Raw genomic sequence first — 20,056 nt, 5'->3', positions numbered from 1 at the left:
TCATCTACAGTACAGGCCCTAATGAGCACAGAAAATGTGGGGCCAACCTGCCAAATAACCTGCTGTACTGTATATATAGTAAAAGATTATTCCTGACCTAGCACTTCCTATTTATATACCCACAGAACTTTTTAAGAAATAATAATAATTTTTTTTCTATTAGTAGTCCTCTACAAGGATAGCAGCTTTATTTGTATTCATACTGGACAGAAGCAACAATATAGTCAGTTTTCACTAAAATTTACAGTAGGCTCAAATGAGCACAGAAAATGTGAGACCAACCTGCCAATAACCTGCTGTAAAGGTCAAAGAATAACTCCTGGCCTTTCATATTTTATATTAATCCCACAAAATTGTTTTACAAAAAGCGGCTTAGCTTTACTCAATAAGTAGTCCTTAACAGGAGTTGCAGCTTGACATGTACTACATAACGGGCAGAAAGCAACTATTATGTCTGTTCCCAATAACATTTACAGTAGGCCCAAATGAGCACGGGAAATGTGGGACCAACCTGCCAATAACCTGCTGTAAAGGTCAAAGAATAACTCCTGGCCTTTCATATTTAATATTAATCCCACAAAATTGTTTTACAAAAAGCGGCTTAGCTTTACTCAATTAGAAGTCCTTAACAGGAGTGGCAGCTTGATATGTCCTACATAATGGGCAGAAAGCAACTATTATGTCTGTTCCCACTAACATTTACAGTAGGTCCTTATGAGCACAGAAAATGTGTGACCAACTTGTCAAATAACCTGCTGTATATATAGTTAAAGATAATTCCTGGGCTAGCACTTCCTCTTTAATATCCCGACAGAATTGTTTAAGAAATAAGGCTAAATTTCTTGTTATTAGTAGTCCTCAACAGGGATGACAGCTTGTTATGTATTTCATACTGGGCAGAAGCAACTGTGTGCTCCTTCACCCTCACTTTTATGCACTTTTTGGCTACTCAATTAGTAGTCCTTATCATGGGTGGCAGCTTTATATACTCGGCAGAAGTAACAATGTCAGTTTCCACACACATATTACAGTACGATCTAATAAGCGCAGAAAATGTGGGACCAACCTGCCATCCTATTTAGTTCATTTAAGGATAATTCCTGGTCTTGTCTTCATGTTGAATATACCCTTTAAAAACAAATTGCCAAAAAAAAAAGCTAAGTTTTTAATTTTAATTTATAGGTTTACAGACTTGTTCAGGGCCAAGGCCTTCTCACACGACTTTACAACTTAACCCTGGTCATTGGTAACATGTCACACCTACACACCAAAGTCTGTACAATTCAATCTATCTCTCCTGGGCACCACAGTGCACCACAACCATGTGTCCCCCGGAGGACTTCCCTTAGGGTGCAGCAACAATGGGCGCAAACAACTATATTTACAAGTTACCTCGCAAGTCCCCATTTATACATCTGTGTGAAGAGAGGCAATGGAGATAAAGCGCCTTGCCCAAGGACACAACGTAATGATCTGGCCAGGGCTCGAACCTGTAATCCTTAGAACGCAAGTCCACTGCCCACTTGACCACAATGCCCTCCACAGGGGTTTAGGATATGCCCTTGATTTGAACACAGAAATTTTGGTTCCCCCATGTGTCCCCCCCCCCCCCCCTTCGCTTTCATGTACTTTTTGGCTACTCAATTGGTAGACCTTATAAAGGGTGGCAGCTTTATATACTGGGCAGAAGCAAGAATGTCAGTTTCCACACAAATTTACAGTACGATCTAATAAGCGCAGAAAATGTGGGACCAACCTGCCGACCTATTTAGTTCATTTAAGGATAATTCATGTTGAATATACCCTTTTAAAACAAATTGCCAAAAAAAAGAGCTAAGTTTTACTAAACAGGGCTTTAGGATATGCCCTTGAACACAGAAAATTTGGATCCCCATGTGCCCCCCACCCCCAATTTCATGTACTTTTTGGCTATACTCAATTAGTAGCCCTCATTAAGGGTGGCAGCTTTATATACTAGGCAGAAGCAACAAATTTGTCAGTTTCCACTAAAATTAACAGTAGGCTCGAACGAGCACAGAAAATGTTGGACCAACCTGCATATAGTTAAAAGAATAATTCCTGGGCTTGCACTTACCCTTTTAAAAAAAATTGCAAAAAAAGCTTAACATTTTGCTCAAGTAGTATTCCTTAACAAGGGTTTACAATATATGCCCTTGAGCACTGAAAATGTGTTTCCCTCATGCTTCTCCCCTTTCTCATGTACTTTAAGGCTACTGTATAACAGAATAATAAGCACTATACAACAGTAAATTTATCCCAAACTTGTACGATACTGTAGGACTGGAAAACTCTTGAGATATTGACTGGAATTCTGGAAACCATAGTTTTCAATAATAATATATAGCCAACATGCTTGTGTGATCTTTAAACTGTGAGACCAAACAGGCATGAACAATATAGGGCATGGTACAGTTTAGTGTACCCCGTGCCACCCACCCCCCCCCTCCCCTCTAACTCTCTGGTGGAAGTAAACCATGGCATTACACTGCATGCAAGGACTGCCAAAAACTTCAGAGGAAGTTTACCTTCATACTTTTATCCCTTCCACTAAAATAATTCAAAGGCATAAGTCTGTAAAACCTAGATAGTACAGGAAACAACATTGATGATCTGTTATTTTTGTAGTATGCTGGGGAAAAAAATTGTACTGAAATTCAGCCCAATGTTGTGAAGTGGCATTACATCTATAATTAACACACTTCTTGAATACTGAACATTATATTATAGAATAGTATGGCAAGAGAGTGAAATCAGTGGAAATTCTTATATGAAAACATTTCTAGGTAAGTAATTTCTTTCTCAACTTTAAATGTGTACCAACAAGTGCGAAAGTGACTGGAGAAAATATATATCAGAATCAATAGTCTGCATGTATATTTGCAGTCCATTTGCCAACTAATTATAATTAGTCAAGATTACTTAGCTACTACCTTCAATTGTTCTCCAACAGTCTTTATCCAAAGAGAGTTGAAACAGTTTGCAAATTAATCTAATGGCCTGCAAATTAGAAGCTTCTTCTAAACTGTTTCCACAGTTACTAATCTCAGACTCTATGATTCAGTTATTTTAGTTAATGAACACATGTGCAGTATGCATACTCCACAGACACTGTAATGAAAAACTATTCAGAAAACATGGGAACTACAAAACCCTAAAAAAAAATAAAAAAAACATGGGTAAATAAAATTAAGTTTATTGTTATATTTTACACCTCTTTACTCACACATACTGTAATCTGTAAACTGTAAACTACAATCTCTCAGTGACTTTTGATTCTCCCACAGGACCCATTACCACTAAAGTCAAGAAAATGTGACCTTTAAGGTATGCAAATATAGAGAAACAGTTACCAAGAAGGGCAGACAATTTGACCTTTGGGGTTCACATTGGCTTTTTTTCTGCAGAAGAGGATTCCAGTATATACAGTATATGCCTACTACTGTACATGCAATATCTAAGGCCCACTATATTTAGTTGTATCATGTATGCAGTATATGGAGCTACTTAACATTGGTAAAAATGTCTTTATACAGGTAATTTTACACAATTAACTGCAAACATACTGTGATATTCATGGTAAAATATGGCAGTTGTATGAAGCATGTGACTGCATGTGTACAACAGGTACAGTAAACACTGTATAGTGAAGTCTTTTTTTTTTTGGTTCTCAAATTTGTCTTAATTTGTATCACAACAGCTTGCATTATATAGTCTATGTACACTTCAAAGGTTCTTATTTTTGGTTTTGCATATTAGAAACAGAAATGTGAACAGGTGTCTTAATCAAATCTTTTGACGTGAAATCGCAGTGAGGAGAAAGCTATAGTTAAAGATTCCTTGGTTTTTAAATTTCAATCGAATATTCTTATTGATAGAAATAATAATATCAGTTTCATTCCAATTACTTAAGTTTGGGACATCAAGTTAGAAATGATGTGTGCTTGTATGGCATTCTCTTCCTTTCAAATAAGGGTTAACTTCCTTTATTCCAATCGAATAGTCTAATACAAGCTGTGACAACATGTGGGATGAAACTAAAGCAAAACATGGTGCTCTTCTATACCATATCTATGAGCAGCTTCTACTTGTCACTATCACAATTCACAACATTGACCATACTTCCAGTTTGAGAGAGCGTTTACTGAATTTTCAGAACAGCCTCTGTTGACCTCAAGTGGCCATCAAAAAGCTTTCAAAAACTCATTTCATAAATGCCCCCCTCCCCTCCACACACATATAAGCCACACAATTGAACCAAAGTTCAGCTACTACATCATGGTATGAATGAATAAATGAGAGCACTTTAATTGCTGCCAACTGAAAATTCTTGCCTCATAATTACAATTAGACATAATTTTGGCCTGTGCATTTAAATGAAATTTACAATACCTCTCTTAAGGAGGTATATTGAGTAGGAGGTACTACAAGACGATTGTAGCTCTTTGGAGTTAGCTTGAAGCGAGCAATACTGTACTTAACTTGAAATTTGGGAGTTGAATGGACTTAATTAAGTGCAATTTCATGTAATTAGCATATATAACTAAGGAATTTTGTCAGCCGCAACAAGTCTAAGGGCAGTTCCAAGCAAAACAGGACATAACTCCCAAAACTTCAAATAGGTTTAATCGTAACAAATTTGGTATCAAAATTAAAGCTAAGAATCAAAATTTCCTTAATCTGCATAAGGAATACTATTTTCATGTCTTTTACATATTGAAATTTGCATAATTTAAATTGCAACATTAATAAAAAAATTGTCAAGTTGATACTAAATACATTTATATACATGATAAAAATGATAAACCTGAATTGATGCATGTTGTTTGAACTCTAGAGATCCAAACCATGGGCTTAACATTTCTGTAACATATATACTTCATTACTGTTCAATGACCTACAGTAATTAGATTTTGGAGAAAAAAAAATGTCATGCTGTAAGGGTAAATTTTGATGTTTTTTTAATTATTCCTTTACAAGACAATAATTTGCAATGAAGTTTGTTTCCAAACCTAGGACATCGATAACCATTAAATACAAGCACATTTTTAAGTTCATCTGACTTGCCATCATTAATGACTCATTAAAGTCTGTCACGTACGCTGTAACAATTTTGCTACAGCGTGACGTTACAGCTGATATACACACAAACTTTTGCAATGTAGTGTCCTATTCCCAGACATAATTGAAACACCCCCCCCCCCCCCCTCTGGAACCAACCACTTCAAATGAGGTTGCCTTTAAAGTGATTTAGCTTTCAAATGTGAGATATCAGCTCACCTTCTTAAATGACTAATGAGAAACAATAGAGACAGGGAAAATATAACACATATTAATTTTATTTGACACCCTTTTTGAAAGCTGGTGGCACCATTCCAACTTCTTCATTCAACTCAGATACTGTATATACCTACGTTTCCGGATATGCTATTTGATATATGTTTATGGAACATAAATTGTCAAGTTATCTTTTAATCAAGTCATTTTTATGTTATATTCACATTATAAAATATTCGTAATTTTGTAATTGCCTGTTGTGTGTCACGCTGTAACGATATGCTAATTTGAATTTTCATTTCATGATTAATGTATTTTTTAACAAATTTCCACATCTAAGATCAAAGACTGATGGTAGTGACCATCAGAACGATCTACTGTAAGTACCTTCAAAACACCATTGAAACATGACAGTGTGCCGCTATACATTGACTTTGCATTGACATTTCAATTGTCACGCTGTAACGGTCACGCTGTAACGTTACATTGAGTAAGATTTTATTGCATATTTAAATTAATTGCCAAACAATTTTCACAAATTAGGTGTCATATAAGACATTGCAGAAAGCAACCAAAGAGTTTCCAATATGGTAGCTGTTTAAACTTCAGAGTTTTGGGTATACATGTTTGTGCAAAAAACTCGTCCATTTTACGTCACACTGTAACAAGGATGATTTATTAATCATATTTCATAAATACGATAGATGGATCAATGATTCATAGTTAATTTTTATACTTGTTTATCAAGAACTAGTTATTTTGTATTATTTTATTGCTGATAAATAAATAACTAAGTCTTTGTGAAAAAACCATATGAATATTGAACAAGCCTTCTGATTGTCACACTGTAATGCTTTGAACTTGCCCCTAAGCAAAGACATGCCATTGAGTTTACTACAGGTACTGTAGTTGTTTGGTGGAATTATAATTGTTTTGCACTTTGACAAGAGTTGACGCTCGAAATGCTTTATCACCTCTGTACCCCACTAATAACAAATAAGAAGATACATTTTCATTTCTGTATATATATTGGGTGCATATCCAGGTGGGAGGGGCGTTTGGAGAGTCCCCCACCCCCTCCCCCTTAAAAAAGGGAAAAAGAAAAAAGGAAGAAGCAAAATGGGGAAGGCAAACAAATGGGAATGGAGGAAAACAAAAGAATGGGGGAAGGGGAATGAAAATAGGATAAAGAGGTCAATTATATGATCATTAGGTAATTTAACATGATGGTTGTATAGATTAACACATGATCATCATGGTATCAAAGGGGAATATATAGTGGTGAGTCATATACGGATGGTGCTAATATCTGAACTAAACCATATAGCTTCTATTACAGGGAAACTGGGCAGGCCCCTGGACCCAAGGCCACCATGCGCAAAACAAGAGTTAACAAAACAGTCTCCTGATGGTCTCCTCTTTAAAAGTCACTGAGAACCCTCCTTTTACTAAAAGCTGTATTCACCACTGAAACTAAGGGTGTACAGTATATTTATGGATCTTATATTTGGGGTAGGAGTGCACTGCCTTTGAAACCATTTTAGACTTTTGACATTCAAAAGAACTGAAACCTTTACAGCGTTTTGGAAGAGTTAAAAGCAGTCGCGTACTAAGCTTGGACAGAGGGGAAATCCGCCCGGCTACCAAAGTCAAAGTCATGAGTGGCAACTATTCCGTGCCCCATATATATATATATATATATATATATATATATATATATATATATATATATATATATATATACTGCTGAAGAAAGAACTTGGGGAGTTCTTGTTTTAATTCCAAGCTGTTCGTTCATAGATCATTGAAATTGATTTCTGAAAGGGTTACATTTACATAGGACAAATGGATTCAATAGTAAGTTGATCCCTGCCTCCCCCACCCACCCAGGCTTCCCCACCCACCCAGCCCCCCCCCCCAAAAAAAAGAAAAAAAGATGGGGACAGGGCCACTCATTGAGGTAACAAAAATCCAAACATGTTCTGTAGCAGATTATGAAGAGACATTGAAAGTTCCCCAGCATCTTACTCCATAATGATCAAAACTGCACTATGTCACATAAATGAGAAACAAAATTCAACTTGAAGATTCTTTGAATGGACAAAATTCGATATCATCATTTTCAATATGTCCTTTACTGTTATTCTGTGATACACATGGAAGTGTAATTTTTTGTGAATTTTCTCATGAAATTTTGATGATACAAGACAAAATATCTAGTATATGTGTGAATGGCTAACAATTGATTCTTATATTGACATTTTTTTCCACCGAAACCCCTACTCTACTGAAATTCAAATCCGTTTGGTGTTCACATGAACAATGCAAGTAAGGTCATGACCATCGATATTTACCTAGTGGCCGTGAAATACCCCAATCAAGAAATTCATGAGCCTAGTCTTTGATCTCCTTTAATAATGCATGCTTTCATGATTTATTTTAAACCGAAACGAGTCTACTTCCATGACAAAATTGTTTTACAGCAAAACATATATACAGTAAATATATATATTTTTTGAAGTGGAAATTGCTGGTTATATTCTTACTCTAATACCAGTATCAAAGTTCAATATAGTTATAAGAACTGAATGGTTAATTTGGCATTACACTGATGAAAACAATAAAAGCCTACATACCCACTTGTTTTGACACATTCCTTGAAAAATAACAGCTTCTAGCTTGCAGGTACATTGAGAGTAGAAGTACTGTAGTGTAGTACTTCTTAAGCCAGTAGTGTATACCAACAGCTACAGTGACACGTACAGTAGGACTACAAAATAGTCCACTGAGGTTGGTCATGACATTTGCTTTCATTGAAATATGAAGTAAGAATATCCTGTACAGGCCTGGCAGAAGATCATTAAAACTAATGAGAGTTAATCAGCTGGCAAATAAACAAAACAAAAACTGTAAAAGTGAGAGATATAAAGTGAGATATAAAGTACTGTACCAAGTTACTGGTCCCAATATTATTGTGGAGGTAAGTACAGTATGTGTGTTTTCCCTAACCACTGACCATACCATTTGAGGGCGCTATTCACAATAGCCCTTCATCAAAATTAGTGTGTATTTAGAGTGTATTGTGTTTTTTCCACACAAAAAGACACAATGAGAAAACATACAGAATTTTTGGCACCATGCATATTCATGAAGATGATCACTCAGAAGATTGGAAAATAGGGTTCTATAGGTTGTAAATTGTGGGACCAGGCAGTGGTCCCACAATTGCTATTGCTGTCCCACATTTCTAGATGTGTTTTCAGTCACTGGTTCCACAATTAATGTAAAGGTGAGTACATCAGCAAAGGTTGTGATTTGAAAGATACCACATATGCACCGATATCGAATAAGCGATATTGACTAGATAGGAAATTATATGCACTAATTTTCATTAGATTCGTAGGTGTTTCAGTTACCTATTGTTACAATACAAAGTGACCATATAATCAATTGTTCAATTAAATGAAGGAGAAATGTTGGCGGAAAATTCGCTTACCAAGATACAAAGGGTTAAAGGTATGCTGTATTGGCCCCAAATATGCTAGATATTCAAATATGGTCACCTTTGGTCAAACTTCTTAAACTGTTTTTATTACAACCTTCAAGGAAATTGTCCTTACTGGGACATTCAGTCATCTTGTGTAAGCCTTAAAAATGTCTGAGAACAATTTGAAGAGTAAGAACCTCCAGGAAAGTACTTTTTGAAAACTTCTAGCAATTATAGCTTGCTATAATTTGGGACCTATACTGACTACCTTTAAGTATATGAATAGGGAAGACTATAGACGTTGCAGAAAGCAATTTGTCAAGAGCAAGGGCGCAACAATCCTTTGTAAAGGGGGGGGGGGGCGGGAGGGGAGGGGCTAACATGATATGTAGCCCAATGTAGAGGTCTTAGAGGAGGGGTGACCCCGGCCCTTTAAGAAACTTTGATGATGAAATGGAAGATTCTTAGCTGCAAATTGATGTTACATTTTGCAACGTTGTACCGCCCATAAAAATGCAGATCTATGTACGTCACGCTATATATATATATATATATATATATATATATATATATATATATATATATATATATATATATATATATAGATATATATATATATATATAAGGATCTCTTTCATAATATTCTGTATTTATGTGTATTTTCCCAGTGTCAGTTTTCCGTTGTTCATTTTCTTATTATCGTCTTACGTGGTTGGTACTTGGGTGAAGAAATAGAGGTAAACCGGATGTGACGTCATCATAGCCCGGTCTCTCGCTACCTTCAGGCAAGGACAGCTGAAACTTTCGTCACCGGAAATACCGACGATTGTGTCGAAGTAGTCGTGGTTCGTGTCATCCCAATGAGCCCAGTCAACATACTGCTGTTTTATCGAATCCTCTACGATCTCATATCGCACTGGATTATAGATTGTCTGGGATACAGTTACCAGCTGTCGACAAGAACACAGACTGAGAAAGTTATGCAACCCAATACACCGATTTGTGTCCAAGTCTTGAACTATCATCACCCCCCCTTCCCCCTCCCCTTGGGCTGAAAATAACCTAAAGGAACGATTCAGCATAATTGTAGACTATACCTGTGTGCTACTTTGACACCCATATAGAAATAGAAGCTTACAGAAGTTCATACCACTGAATATTACCTGCTAACATTTCAAAGCTATATTTACTAGGCTCAAAATTAGAGAAACACACGCAGACGGGAACTACAAAAAGCCGGGCGGGGGGTGGGGGAGGCGGGGGGAGGCACTTGCAGATTTCCACACCGTAATGATAGGTTCACTAACAGTAGGTTCGATGAACTGTTCGCAAAGCACAAAACAGCTGATCTGAGAGATTAAGGGATTAAGCATCATTTCAATATGGACTGTGTTTTGATTTCTTGAAAACATAATTTTAAGATTATATTCATCCTTTGATGGTAACGAATACTGTCAAGGTTGGTAGCTAAACTTTACATGAACTATATATCAGTAGTGATTTCATTAAAAATATGGAAAATATTATGTACCATGTTGAAACTAGACTGATTGATGACCGGAGCTTCCTCCGTAAGGGCGTAGTCGGGGAATGAAGTCAGTATTAATAATGTACCCTCATCTCTGTTAAACCCGACAATGACCGGACAATCCTTAAAGTCGCCTCGCTGTATCATAGTGATGGGAGATTCATCCAGGAATGTGCCATCCACAGTTGGACCAAATCGAATCTGGTTCTGCAAGCATAATGACAACATTGAAGTCATATATGGAACGGTAAAAATTGGTAAAATACAGCGGTTTGGAAAGAACAGGCCTGACGGTTATACTTGCACTTGATTAAACGTTAAACACAAGAAATACATATATATGTGACTAATTATCCAGTTGCACGGAGAAAGGTGACAAAAGTGGGGATAGGGGGGGGGGTAGGGTGAGAGGCATGGGGAGCAACAACAACACGTTTGATCTACATTTGTCAGTTATACAAATAGAAAAGGGAAATAACGTCAATTTTATCTCAAATTTGATTACAGTTTTCAGGCAGGCAGCATTACTTAAATAATAAAGGTATACTTACAGCCGACGCTATGTTTTCCAAGGTACGGGCGTCGATCTGTCGTAAACAGTCAACTAACTCCGTTGTATCTGTGCTGCTGCAGTTAACCGATCTACCTAATCTGAAAGCTTCGTTTACTTTATTGCTCTCCCAATATTCATTAAATGACCACGGTGTCAATACTGCGCCACTCTGTAGAATATAAACAACAATAATTAAACAAATAGATAAACAAACAAGCATAAAAAGATGTCAAAGGATGAACAAAACATTTCTGCAGTGAGTTGGCACACTGTTTGCATGAATGTAAAGTAATAAAATCAAAATATATGTTCTTATATGCTCGCAGTTTTTTGTCGAACAATTATTGATCGAAACGTCTGTATCTCATCGGCGGGTTGTTATGTAGGCAGTTAGTAGACCGAGACGGATGGCTACGATTAAGGCCGGTTCTTTGGCCCGTATTTATTTAACCGTTCTCAGTAATGGCTTATCGGTCAATTCACCCGATGGAGGGCGCTTTACCCTTTTACATACATAATCATTGAAGGAACGGTATGCAACACGGGTGCATGGGAATTAGGCATGCGCAGGATACTTCGGAACCCTCGCCCGGTTTTGGCGCCACTGTCTATAAGAACATTTCATTACATTCTGACCTCCTGTTTGCATTTTTATTTGGGGGGGGGGGCGTTGGATTGTAAGTTTATATTATTCACTCTGACCCAGTCATTTGACTTTCCACAGGAAATATGATATTATTCCTATCCTTTTTTTGTCAGTTAGAAACTCCCAATTTGCTATCTACGTTCTTTCCAATTCCTTTCTATATTCTTATCGATGCCTATATCTATATAACAAAGCAACTCCCAAAATTTGCGAATTACTAACTGTGTTATCAAAATGCAGGAATATTTTGTGTCTAACGAGTACAAACGGTTTATGTCGCGGTTTCATTTGTAGCCATTTTATTTATTTTTAAATGTATTTATTTATTTTTATTTATTTATTTATTTATTTTTTTTGGGGGGGGGGGGTCTATTCTTACGAAATTACTGTTGCGCTTTGGGTGGAATAACCTCCGGAGTAAGTTTTCATTTATCTTGACTTTGCTTTAACGATGCGGTATGGTACTACCATAGTTAGGCCTATACTAATCCGATGCTTTAAACGATGTGGTATATGTTACTATACCACAGTAAAACTAGTCCGATGTCCCCACGGACAGAGTTTCCTGAAGAATTCCTCAGGAGAATCGACCCGCGTCTATAGGAATTCAAATTTGCAATGAGGATCTGAAATTCAACTCAACAACCTTAACACTGAATAAAGTAACCGTTGAAAGATATAAGAGGGAAAATTTCTGTTGCTCCCTATAACATGGCCATCAGAATTAAGATATACTGCACCCCTGCCCCCCCCCCCAAAAAAAAGGATAATAATAATAATAATAATAATAATAATAATAATAATAATAATAATAATAATAATAATAATAATAATAATAATAATAATAATAATAATAATAATAATAATAATAATAATATTAATAATAATAATAATAATAATAATAATAATAATAATAATAATAATAATAATAATAATTATAATAATAATAATAATAATAATAATAATAATAATAATAATAATAATAATAATAATAATAATAATAATAATAATAATAATAATAATAATAATAATAATTATAATTATAATAGTATAATAATAGTAATAATAGTAATAATATTAATAAAGTACCTCTAGAATTGCTTGATCGAACAGATCCCGACTGAATTTTGAAACTAAGTGGAAGTCGACGCTCCCGGCTCCAGCACTCTCTCCAAAAATGGTTACTTTGGAACTGTCGCCTCCGAAAGCTGCATGAATATTAAATATTAAAATAGGAAATGTTGTTATTTTGCAAAGCCGACAAGAAAAAACGGAAAGAAGAAATGGGGTTTGTGTTAAATGGGAAGGGGAAAATTAAATTTCTCTTATTACTGTATGGAAAATAATTGTAGAAGAGTAGAAAAGTCCATTATGGTAACCATGCACCCACATTTTGACTTACGTTTTGTACAACATTGTTTAAAAAGAAAATTGACTTCTTGAAAAAAAGGAGGTAAAAAGTTCGGTTAGAATGTGATCAAAAGTTGTCGCCCAACATTAAAACGACTCATTATACGACATATAATTAGACTTTCGTAACAGGGACGATAAGATACAAATAATTAAACGGAAAAAGGACTAATTTATCACCCTCGATGTTATTTCGAACCCAGCGAAGAGCTTCGGCTTGGTCAAGTAATCCATAATTACCAGGAGAAGCTGCGTCCCCTGAACGAGAAAATTCAAGAATAAGAAAGGAAATTTCAGATCAATATGATTATTTATCTTATGTCAGTGGCTCGCTTCGGAATGAAGGGGGGCCGGAAGAGCTGAGGGAGGTGGCGGAGGGAGGAGGCTGTTCGTAAACCCACACCCCTTCTCCACTTGCAATTAAAGTAATACATCGAGATGGGACCTGAGTTCAAAAAGTGTAAGTAAGTGAATGGTTGTGTATATGTAGAAGAATGTGAGGAATGGGGCTCACAAGGCATTAGCTTAGTACAGATAGTCTTGGCCAAGACATTTGTGATATTCTTTTTCTCGCGTGCAATCTGTACATGCCTCAGAGTCCGTTTCTGCCTACCACGAATGTGCTTACCCTGCACTGTATTTTACATGCCCGAGGATCTGTCCGATACAAACTATAGTCTCAATTGAAAGCGTTGACGCGGGCGTTCTCTGGGCAGCAAGGGCGGCGGAAGCACTTTTAATCTGGGGGGGGGGGGCACCGACATCAAAGGGCACTTTGCAGAAATTCGATTGGACTGATGTAGCCTTATATTTAGTACCCTTAGTAACTCTTATTGTATTATCTTATTTGCGTATACACATCACTCCATCAACGCCACCCCCCCCCCCCTCAAGGAAAATATGCATACTAGCACTGCAATATCCAATGTGCAAATTGGGAAACAAGGAACAAGTTTTCTTTTGAGACAAAATGAGGTGAAATCATGCTAGTTGCCAATGTAGGAATCTTCCGAATTAGAGTTTTATTTCTTGTTAATATCTTTAAAAAAAATCCATACGAAATAGCTTTGAGTTTCACCCACAGAAATTCATTAAAAGTCAGGGGCGTAGCCAGGATTTGCAAAGTTGTATGCACGACTATCTGAGCGGAGCGCCACCATCGGTTGGCGCGGAGCGTACAAGAAAATTTTTGGTTTTACAAACCCCTCAGATGGCCGGAAACGGCCCTTCCCGAGTGTTCATTCTGGTTCCCTGGCCTCTTCCTAACTTGAGACACCTCAATTTTTATGTAGAAAAAGGGCACATTTTTAACCTGAGGAAAAGTGGGGGGGCACGTGCCCCCTGTGCCCCCCGGTTCCGCCGCCCTTGCTGGGCAGTACAGCAAATATAGATATGGGGAAATTGCATAGTGGAAAAGAAAGGTACATTATGCTTTAAATACTGGGTCTTAACAAGACTAAGTACAGACTAGTACTAGGTGGAGAGAGAGAGAGGCGGAAAGGGGTGGAGAGGTGGAGAGAGAGGTGGGAGGGGGAGGGGGAAGGCAAAAGGAGAAGTGGTAGTGGTAGGTATAGGAGTCGTTGATTTATGTCTCTGTATAGTTGGAATAGTAAACATATATATATATATATATATATATAACTCTGCGTTAGGTAATATAAGATATATATTTATATACAGATAACAATATAAATGAAGTTTGTTTGTACCTGTATCCAAAAATCCAGTCACTCCTAATCTGTAATTAATGGTGACAAGAATGACGTCACCTACGGATGCCAATGGGATCCCTGAGTAATAGTCAGCCATAGACGATCCTGAAGTGTAGCCACCTCCATGGATGAATACCATAACTGGCATCTTTCCGGTCTGGAGAGATAAATTAGTCAAACTATTTTAATAAAAAGTTTAAATTGTACGGAGAAAATAATTGAGTTAAGAGTATGGTACGTACATTCGCGACTGTGATAAAGCTACCAAAAATGGTATAAAAAAGTACACGATTTAGTTCTATATTTTGTAATATTGGTTTTCGTAACATGCCCCTTTGAGTACTGAAAATTATGTTTAAGTTTATTACTGGAGTTATGTTGAACTCTTTGTTGTTTTTATATAAGGACATCTAACATGAACAGTGTTGTCAGAATAAAACTTGTATTAATGTAACTTGGAGAAACAAACAAAAACAGTACTACGATGAAAGAGGAAAGAAATTGGATCTGGGAAGAATAAACATCGACAGCCAGGTCGGGATTCGGAGAACACATTTTTTAAATCTTCATTTTTACTTTGAAGTATGTTATTTGCAATTGAGACTACACTATTCTTAATCCCATATCCCTTTCATATTTTCCCAGCACGCCGTATTGACCTTGGGCTGTTGCCCTGATCCCCCCCCCCCCCCTCAACAAGCCAGGCCTGAGTATCTGAGTATCAAGCCTCAAGATTAATAACGAACTTTAATACAACAGAGTAATTGAGTCAGAGTAAAATGAACACAGAAAAAACAAAAACAATACCGTTTGGTTTGGTGCGAAGATGTTTAGGAAAAGACAATCTTCGCTATATGTGTACATGGCGTCAATTGCAGGTAAGTTATCATACTGTTCACAAGATGCTCCATAAGCAGTTGCATTGAATACCCCGGACCAGCTCTGCTTGGCTACGGGAGCGCGGTAACGGCTTGGTGGTTCGGCATAAGGAATGCCCTGAAAACAAGCAATGAAAAAGTATACCCAGTATTTATAGTTATAAATATTCATTAAAAAGAAGTTGGTCGTCAGCTACTATATGGCGACGTTCCTATATGACATCATTATTGTAGTATGGTATTGCATTAATAAGAACAGCTGGCTGAACCGAGAAACTTAAATCGATCGTTGAAAATCCAGCCTGTTGGAATCAGCATCTTACTCTGATAGATTGAAATTGATAGCCAATAGTTGTGTAGATTGAAAAAAATAATGATTTTTTTAAATCGGAATATATGTTTCTTTTGATGTAAACCCAGTTGGTATTAGGAGGGCGTTGTGGTCAAGTGGTTAAGGCAGTGGACTGGTGATCTAAGGATTACAGGTTCGAGCCCTGGCCAGATCATTGCGTTGTGTCCTTGGGCAAGGCACTTTATCTCCATTGCCTCACTTCACCCAGGTGTATAAATGGGGACTTGCGAGGTAACTTGTAAATATAGTTGCGTGCGCCGGTTTGTGGCTGCACCCTATGGGAAGTCCCCCGGGGGACACGTGGTTGTGGTGCACTGTGGTGCCCAAGGACAGATTGATTGAATTGCGCACACTTTGGTGTGTGGGTGTGACAAGTTACCAATGACCAAGGCTAATAGCGCCTTTGAACAATTTATGTTGACTTTGGCGCTATATAAATGTCTTCTGATTGATTGATTGATTGATTGATTGGTATACAAATCCATCTATAGTAAACCTTTCCCATCATGGTGAGATATTCACCGATATACAAACAATTATTACTCACCACATCACGTACCATATATCTTGATCGCATTTACTATCTTGAGGAGAGCAAACGCGTGACGTGACGTTGCCATTACGTCACCGCCACTTTCGAAAATATTAGAGATTATGGGGTTATAGAGATATTTGATCTATTATGACGTCACAGAATACGAGATGTTGATACATTCAGTGTAACGTAAGACCAATTACCTTAGTCACGTGTGATTTATTTATTCATTTATGATGTGTGATTATTCTGGCAGCATATAGGCATACACAATAGAACAAACCGCAATGGAACCGTACAGTAACAATTCTGTGACGTCGTTGGGTGGTGGAAAATCTACCATTTCTAAGATTAACAATCGATATATATATATATATATATATATATATATATATATATATATATATATATATACACAATGTTTGTAGAAAATAACTCTGTAGCATATATGCCAAATATTAAAATTATCAAAATTAGAATAGGCCTATAGGATTTTCAGCGTAGGCATGGTTTTACAGCGAGTCAATATAATCAATAATATGTATAGTAGGTATAGCTGTATATCCTTCATTTTGCTTACTGCGTATATGTTATATACCCTAAACGAGTGGTCTCCTATAACCCTGCCCTAAAGAAGCCTTCCTCGTTCGGATCTTATAGCCTATCTCTGAAGAAATCATCAAAGCAATTCGTTATCTACGTACCTTAAAGACATTTATCTTGGTGGATTTGTTGATGAATTTATTCTCAATGAAGTCAACGGACATTCCTTGTACCGTTCCTAGCTGGAAGTCAACGAAAACGTCTTCCCCAGTAGCTAACCCTACAATGACCGTTAAGACAGCCAACACTAAGCAGTGTGGTAGGGAAGACATGTTGAATCTGTGACGGGTGTTAAATGTATAATACAATATTGTCTTGCGAGCCCGGAATGAAGCTGTTACTTAGCCGACAGAAGAAGCCTATACTACTAAAGTCTCTAGTGTGACTTAGGCTATATGACAGTGATGTAATAGGCAAACAGATTACACACTTTAAACCGTGTTTGCCTTTAAGGGGAAGAGCATGCGTCAATTGTGCAATCAGATTTTGAGACAGTTCATTGATTTTTTACCTTTGTTGTTTTTGTTGTCGTGACTCTGTTCGTAGAACATTTAAGGCATAGTATATATATGTATGTATGTATGTATGTATGTATGTATGTATGTATATTAGATCCTCCTGCAAGCAGGAACTCGCGAAGAAGCCTCATAGGCTTATCAAAGCCGCAAGCTGACCGAAGTCAGTCTCTTACATTCATATTTAACGTCCATAATAATGAATTGTTAATTGTCAACAACTCTGTAACTGGACGACATACATTAATCTGGGAGTGACTCGAACCGGGGACCTTATGATTGAAAGGCACCGGCGTTAACCACTGTGCTAACACTCCATATGATCTGTTCCAGTGGCGTAGGAAGGTACTTTTGAGTGGGGGGGGGGCTGAAGACTGATGGACGGCCTGGGGGAGGGGTCTAAGGGGAGGGGTCCCCCTCCCCTTTGAAATTTTTTGCATTTCCAGGTGGCCTCAGATGCAACTTCGTGCAATATAGCACACTTCAACACCCACTCCATTTTGTAAACTTAATTTTGTATTTTCACCTGGCCTTAGATGCAATTTGGTGCTCCAAATGAGATTTTTTTTCTCATTTGGAAATGAAAAAGGGGTTTTCTGACTTGCGAAGCGGGGGGGCGGAATGATACTTCCGCCCCTCCACATTTTTCACTGGGGGGGGGCTGGCGCCCCCCAGCCCCCCCGGTTCATACGCCCTTGATCTGTTCCCTTTTGTTATTGTTTTGTTGTTTTGAGAAAAGTACCCAAAATAGAATCTGAAAAGAAACAGCAAACTGCAAAGATTCACCATGAACCCAGTCCCTTATACACTAAGACTGAAACCAAGTGAGTATACCTTCAAACGTATAGGGAATGTATAGATGCTACCAGCACATTGCTCCGGCCGTGCGGTACGTGCAAGTCATGGCCAGTAGTTTCGATCAAGACAAAGTTGAATTTTTCTTCTTTTTTGGACCGAATTAGTCAGTCATGTAGCCTATATACGTTATCGTTAAAAGAAAATAACGCAATCTTTATGCAGCTGCAGATGGCAACCTTAATTGTCGCATTGTAAGAAACAAGCTTGTGAATGTCTTGACAGTGCCAAGTTCGGTATTCTAGTATCTTGCACAACATATTTTCTTATTTGGGGTTGACAAGACACGCACTCTGTCCCTTTAACATTTAAATCCTCCACTAAGAAAACACCACACTATATAACTTAGCAAACATAATAGCTAGTGATCTTTGAACTGTATGTACCGCACCACAATAAGAGTATAGTGTAAAATCTGCTCGAAAGATTAACTCTTGACGGAGAAAAGAGGTAAAAGGACCTAAGGATACTTGTTTAAGCATGTTATCAGTTAATGTCATTGTTTGTTCTGCCTTTATATGAAAGAGCATAATTTAAAGTACAGATGGTGTGAAAATAGGGAGGATAGAAGTTGATATAAACCATTTTATAAAATCTTTGGTTAAATGTTGATATTACTCCGAGCGAGCAGATGGAAGGGTGGGGGTTCAGTATGCTAAACTTGCTCCTCTTCTAGCTCAAAATCTAAACTGTCATGATATGGAAGTTTGCCATGATAGGCCAAGATCTCAGCTATCATGTGGTGGGTATGATATACCAGTTGAAAACTTCTATCTATGCTTTGGCAGATCTTGAAAGTGACGAGTTTAGTGTGTAAGTCAATGGAACAATTAATTGTGGTGCGAGACCTGTAGGCCCTATAGTCATGTCTATATTCCTAGTATAGACGGTAGCTTAACTTCAGTAGTGTGTGCTTGCAAAGGAAGTAGGAATTGAACCGTATACTGGACCGATATCCAATTTTGAAGACTATTTTTTAATTCTTTTTTATCAAGCGTTACCGCAGGACGAAGTGCGTTGAACAAAGATGTACCATCTCAGAACTGTATTATCAAGTCCAACTCTCTTCTCCCTGTTTTAACTATAGCCTAAACACAGTCGATGAAGCATACCAATGGTCCATGTACCCCCCCCCCCTTCACCCCTCCTCCAAATTGCAGATTTACGTTAGGCGACACGCGTTCCATCCCTCAAGCATAGTTACGTAACCGTGCAAACTTTGTTTCAATGCGACCTTGATAAAAAGTTATACAACACGACTAAAACACCCTTTTTCAAAACTTATAGATACTGATTTATCTGATTTTTATTTTAATTTCTATCCCTCAGACAATTTTTCTTGTTTTACAGCATTTTAAACTTTTCTACATAATTTTGAAAATGGAACTTGACTTGTATGGTACACGTGCTGTGGTACTCGTGTATGGTACTCGTGCTGTGGTACTCGTGTATGGTACTCGTGCTGTGGTACTCGTGTATGGTACTCGTGCTGTGGTTCTCGTGTATGGTACTCGTGTATGGTACACGTGCTGTGGTACTCGTGTATGGTACCCATGCTGTGGTACTCGTGCATGGTACCCATGCTGTGGTACTCGTGCATGGTTCTCGTGTATGGTACTCGTGCTGTGGTACTCGTGTATGGTATACGTGCTGTGGTACTCGTGTATGGTACTCGTGTATGGTACAC

The 20,056-nt window shown here is 37.5% G+C and overlaps 1 protein-coding gene across 2 annotated transcripts in view; it reads right to left on the bottom strand.

Annotated features, from left to right (window-relative positions):
- The window catches only part of LOC139975719 (cholinesterase-like), a 43,527-nt gene extending 26,064 nt beyond the window's left edge, over positions 1 to 17,463 (bottom strand). The window contains exons 1-8 of one of the 2 annotated variants that reach the window (XM_071983827.1): positions 17,101 to 17,437; positions 15,439 to 15,627; positions 14,629 to 14,788; positions 13,100 to 13,177; positions 12,599 to 12,717; positions 10,862 to 11,032; positions 10,314 to 10,517; positions 9,491 to 9,732 (exon numbers count right to left, since the gene is read on the bottom strand). In XM_071983827.1, coding sequence (XP_071839928.1) covers positions 9,491 to 9,732; positions 10,314 to 10,517; positions 10,862 to 11,032; positions 12,599 to 12,717; positions 13,100 to 13,177; positions 14,629 to 14,788; positions 15,439 to 15,627; positions 17,101 to 17,271 — 1,334 coding nt within the window. In that variant the 5' untranslated portion in view covers positions 17,272 to 17,437. Of the gene's footprint in view, positions 1 to 9,490; positions 9,733 to 10,313; positions 10,518 to 10,861; positions 11,033 to 12,598; positions 12,718 to 13,099; positions 13,178 to 14,628; positions 14,789 to 15,438; positions 15,628 to 17,100 lie in introns of both variants that reach the window. The other variant, XM_071983828.1, reaches the window with a different exon arrangement.
- Between the last annotated feature and the right edge of the window lie 2,593 nt (positions 17,464 to 20,056).

This window comes from Apostichopus japonicus, chromosome 11, assembly GCF_037975245.1.
Source record: "Apostichopus japonicus isolate 1M-3 chromosome 11, ASM3797524v1, whole genome shotgun sequence".
Taxonomy (NCBI): domain Eukaryota; kingdom Metazoa; phylum Echinodermata; class Holothuroidea; order Aspidochirotida; family Stichopodidae; genus Apostichopus; species Apostichopus japonicus.
This window is presented reverse-complemented; position numbering and strand designations above follow the sequence as displayed.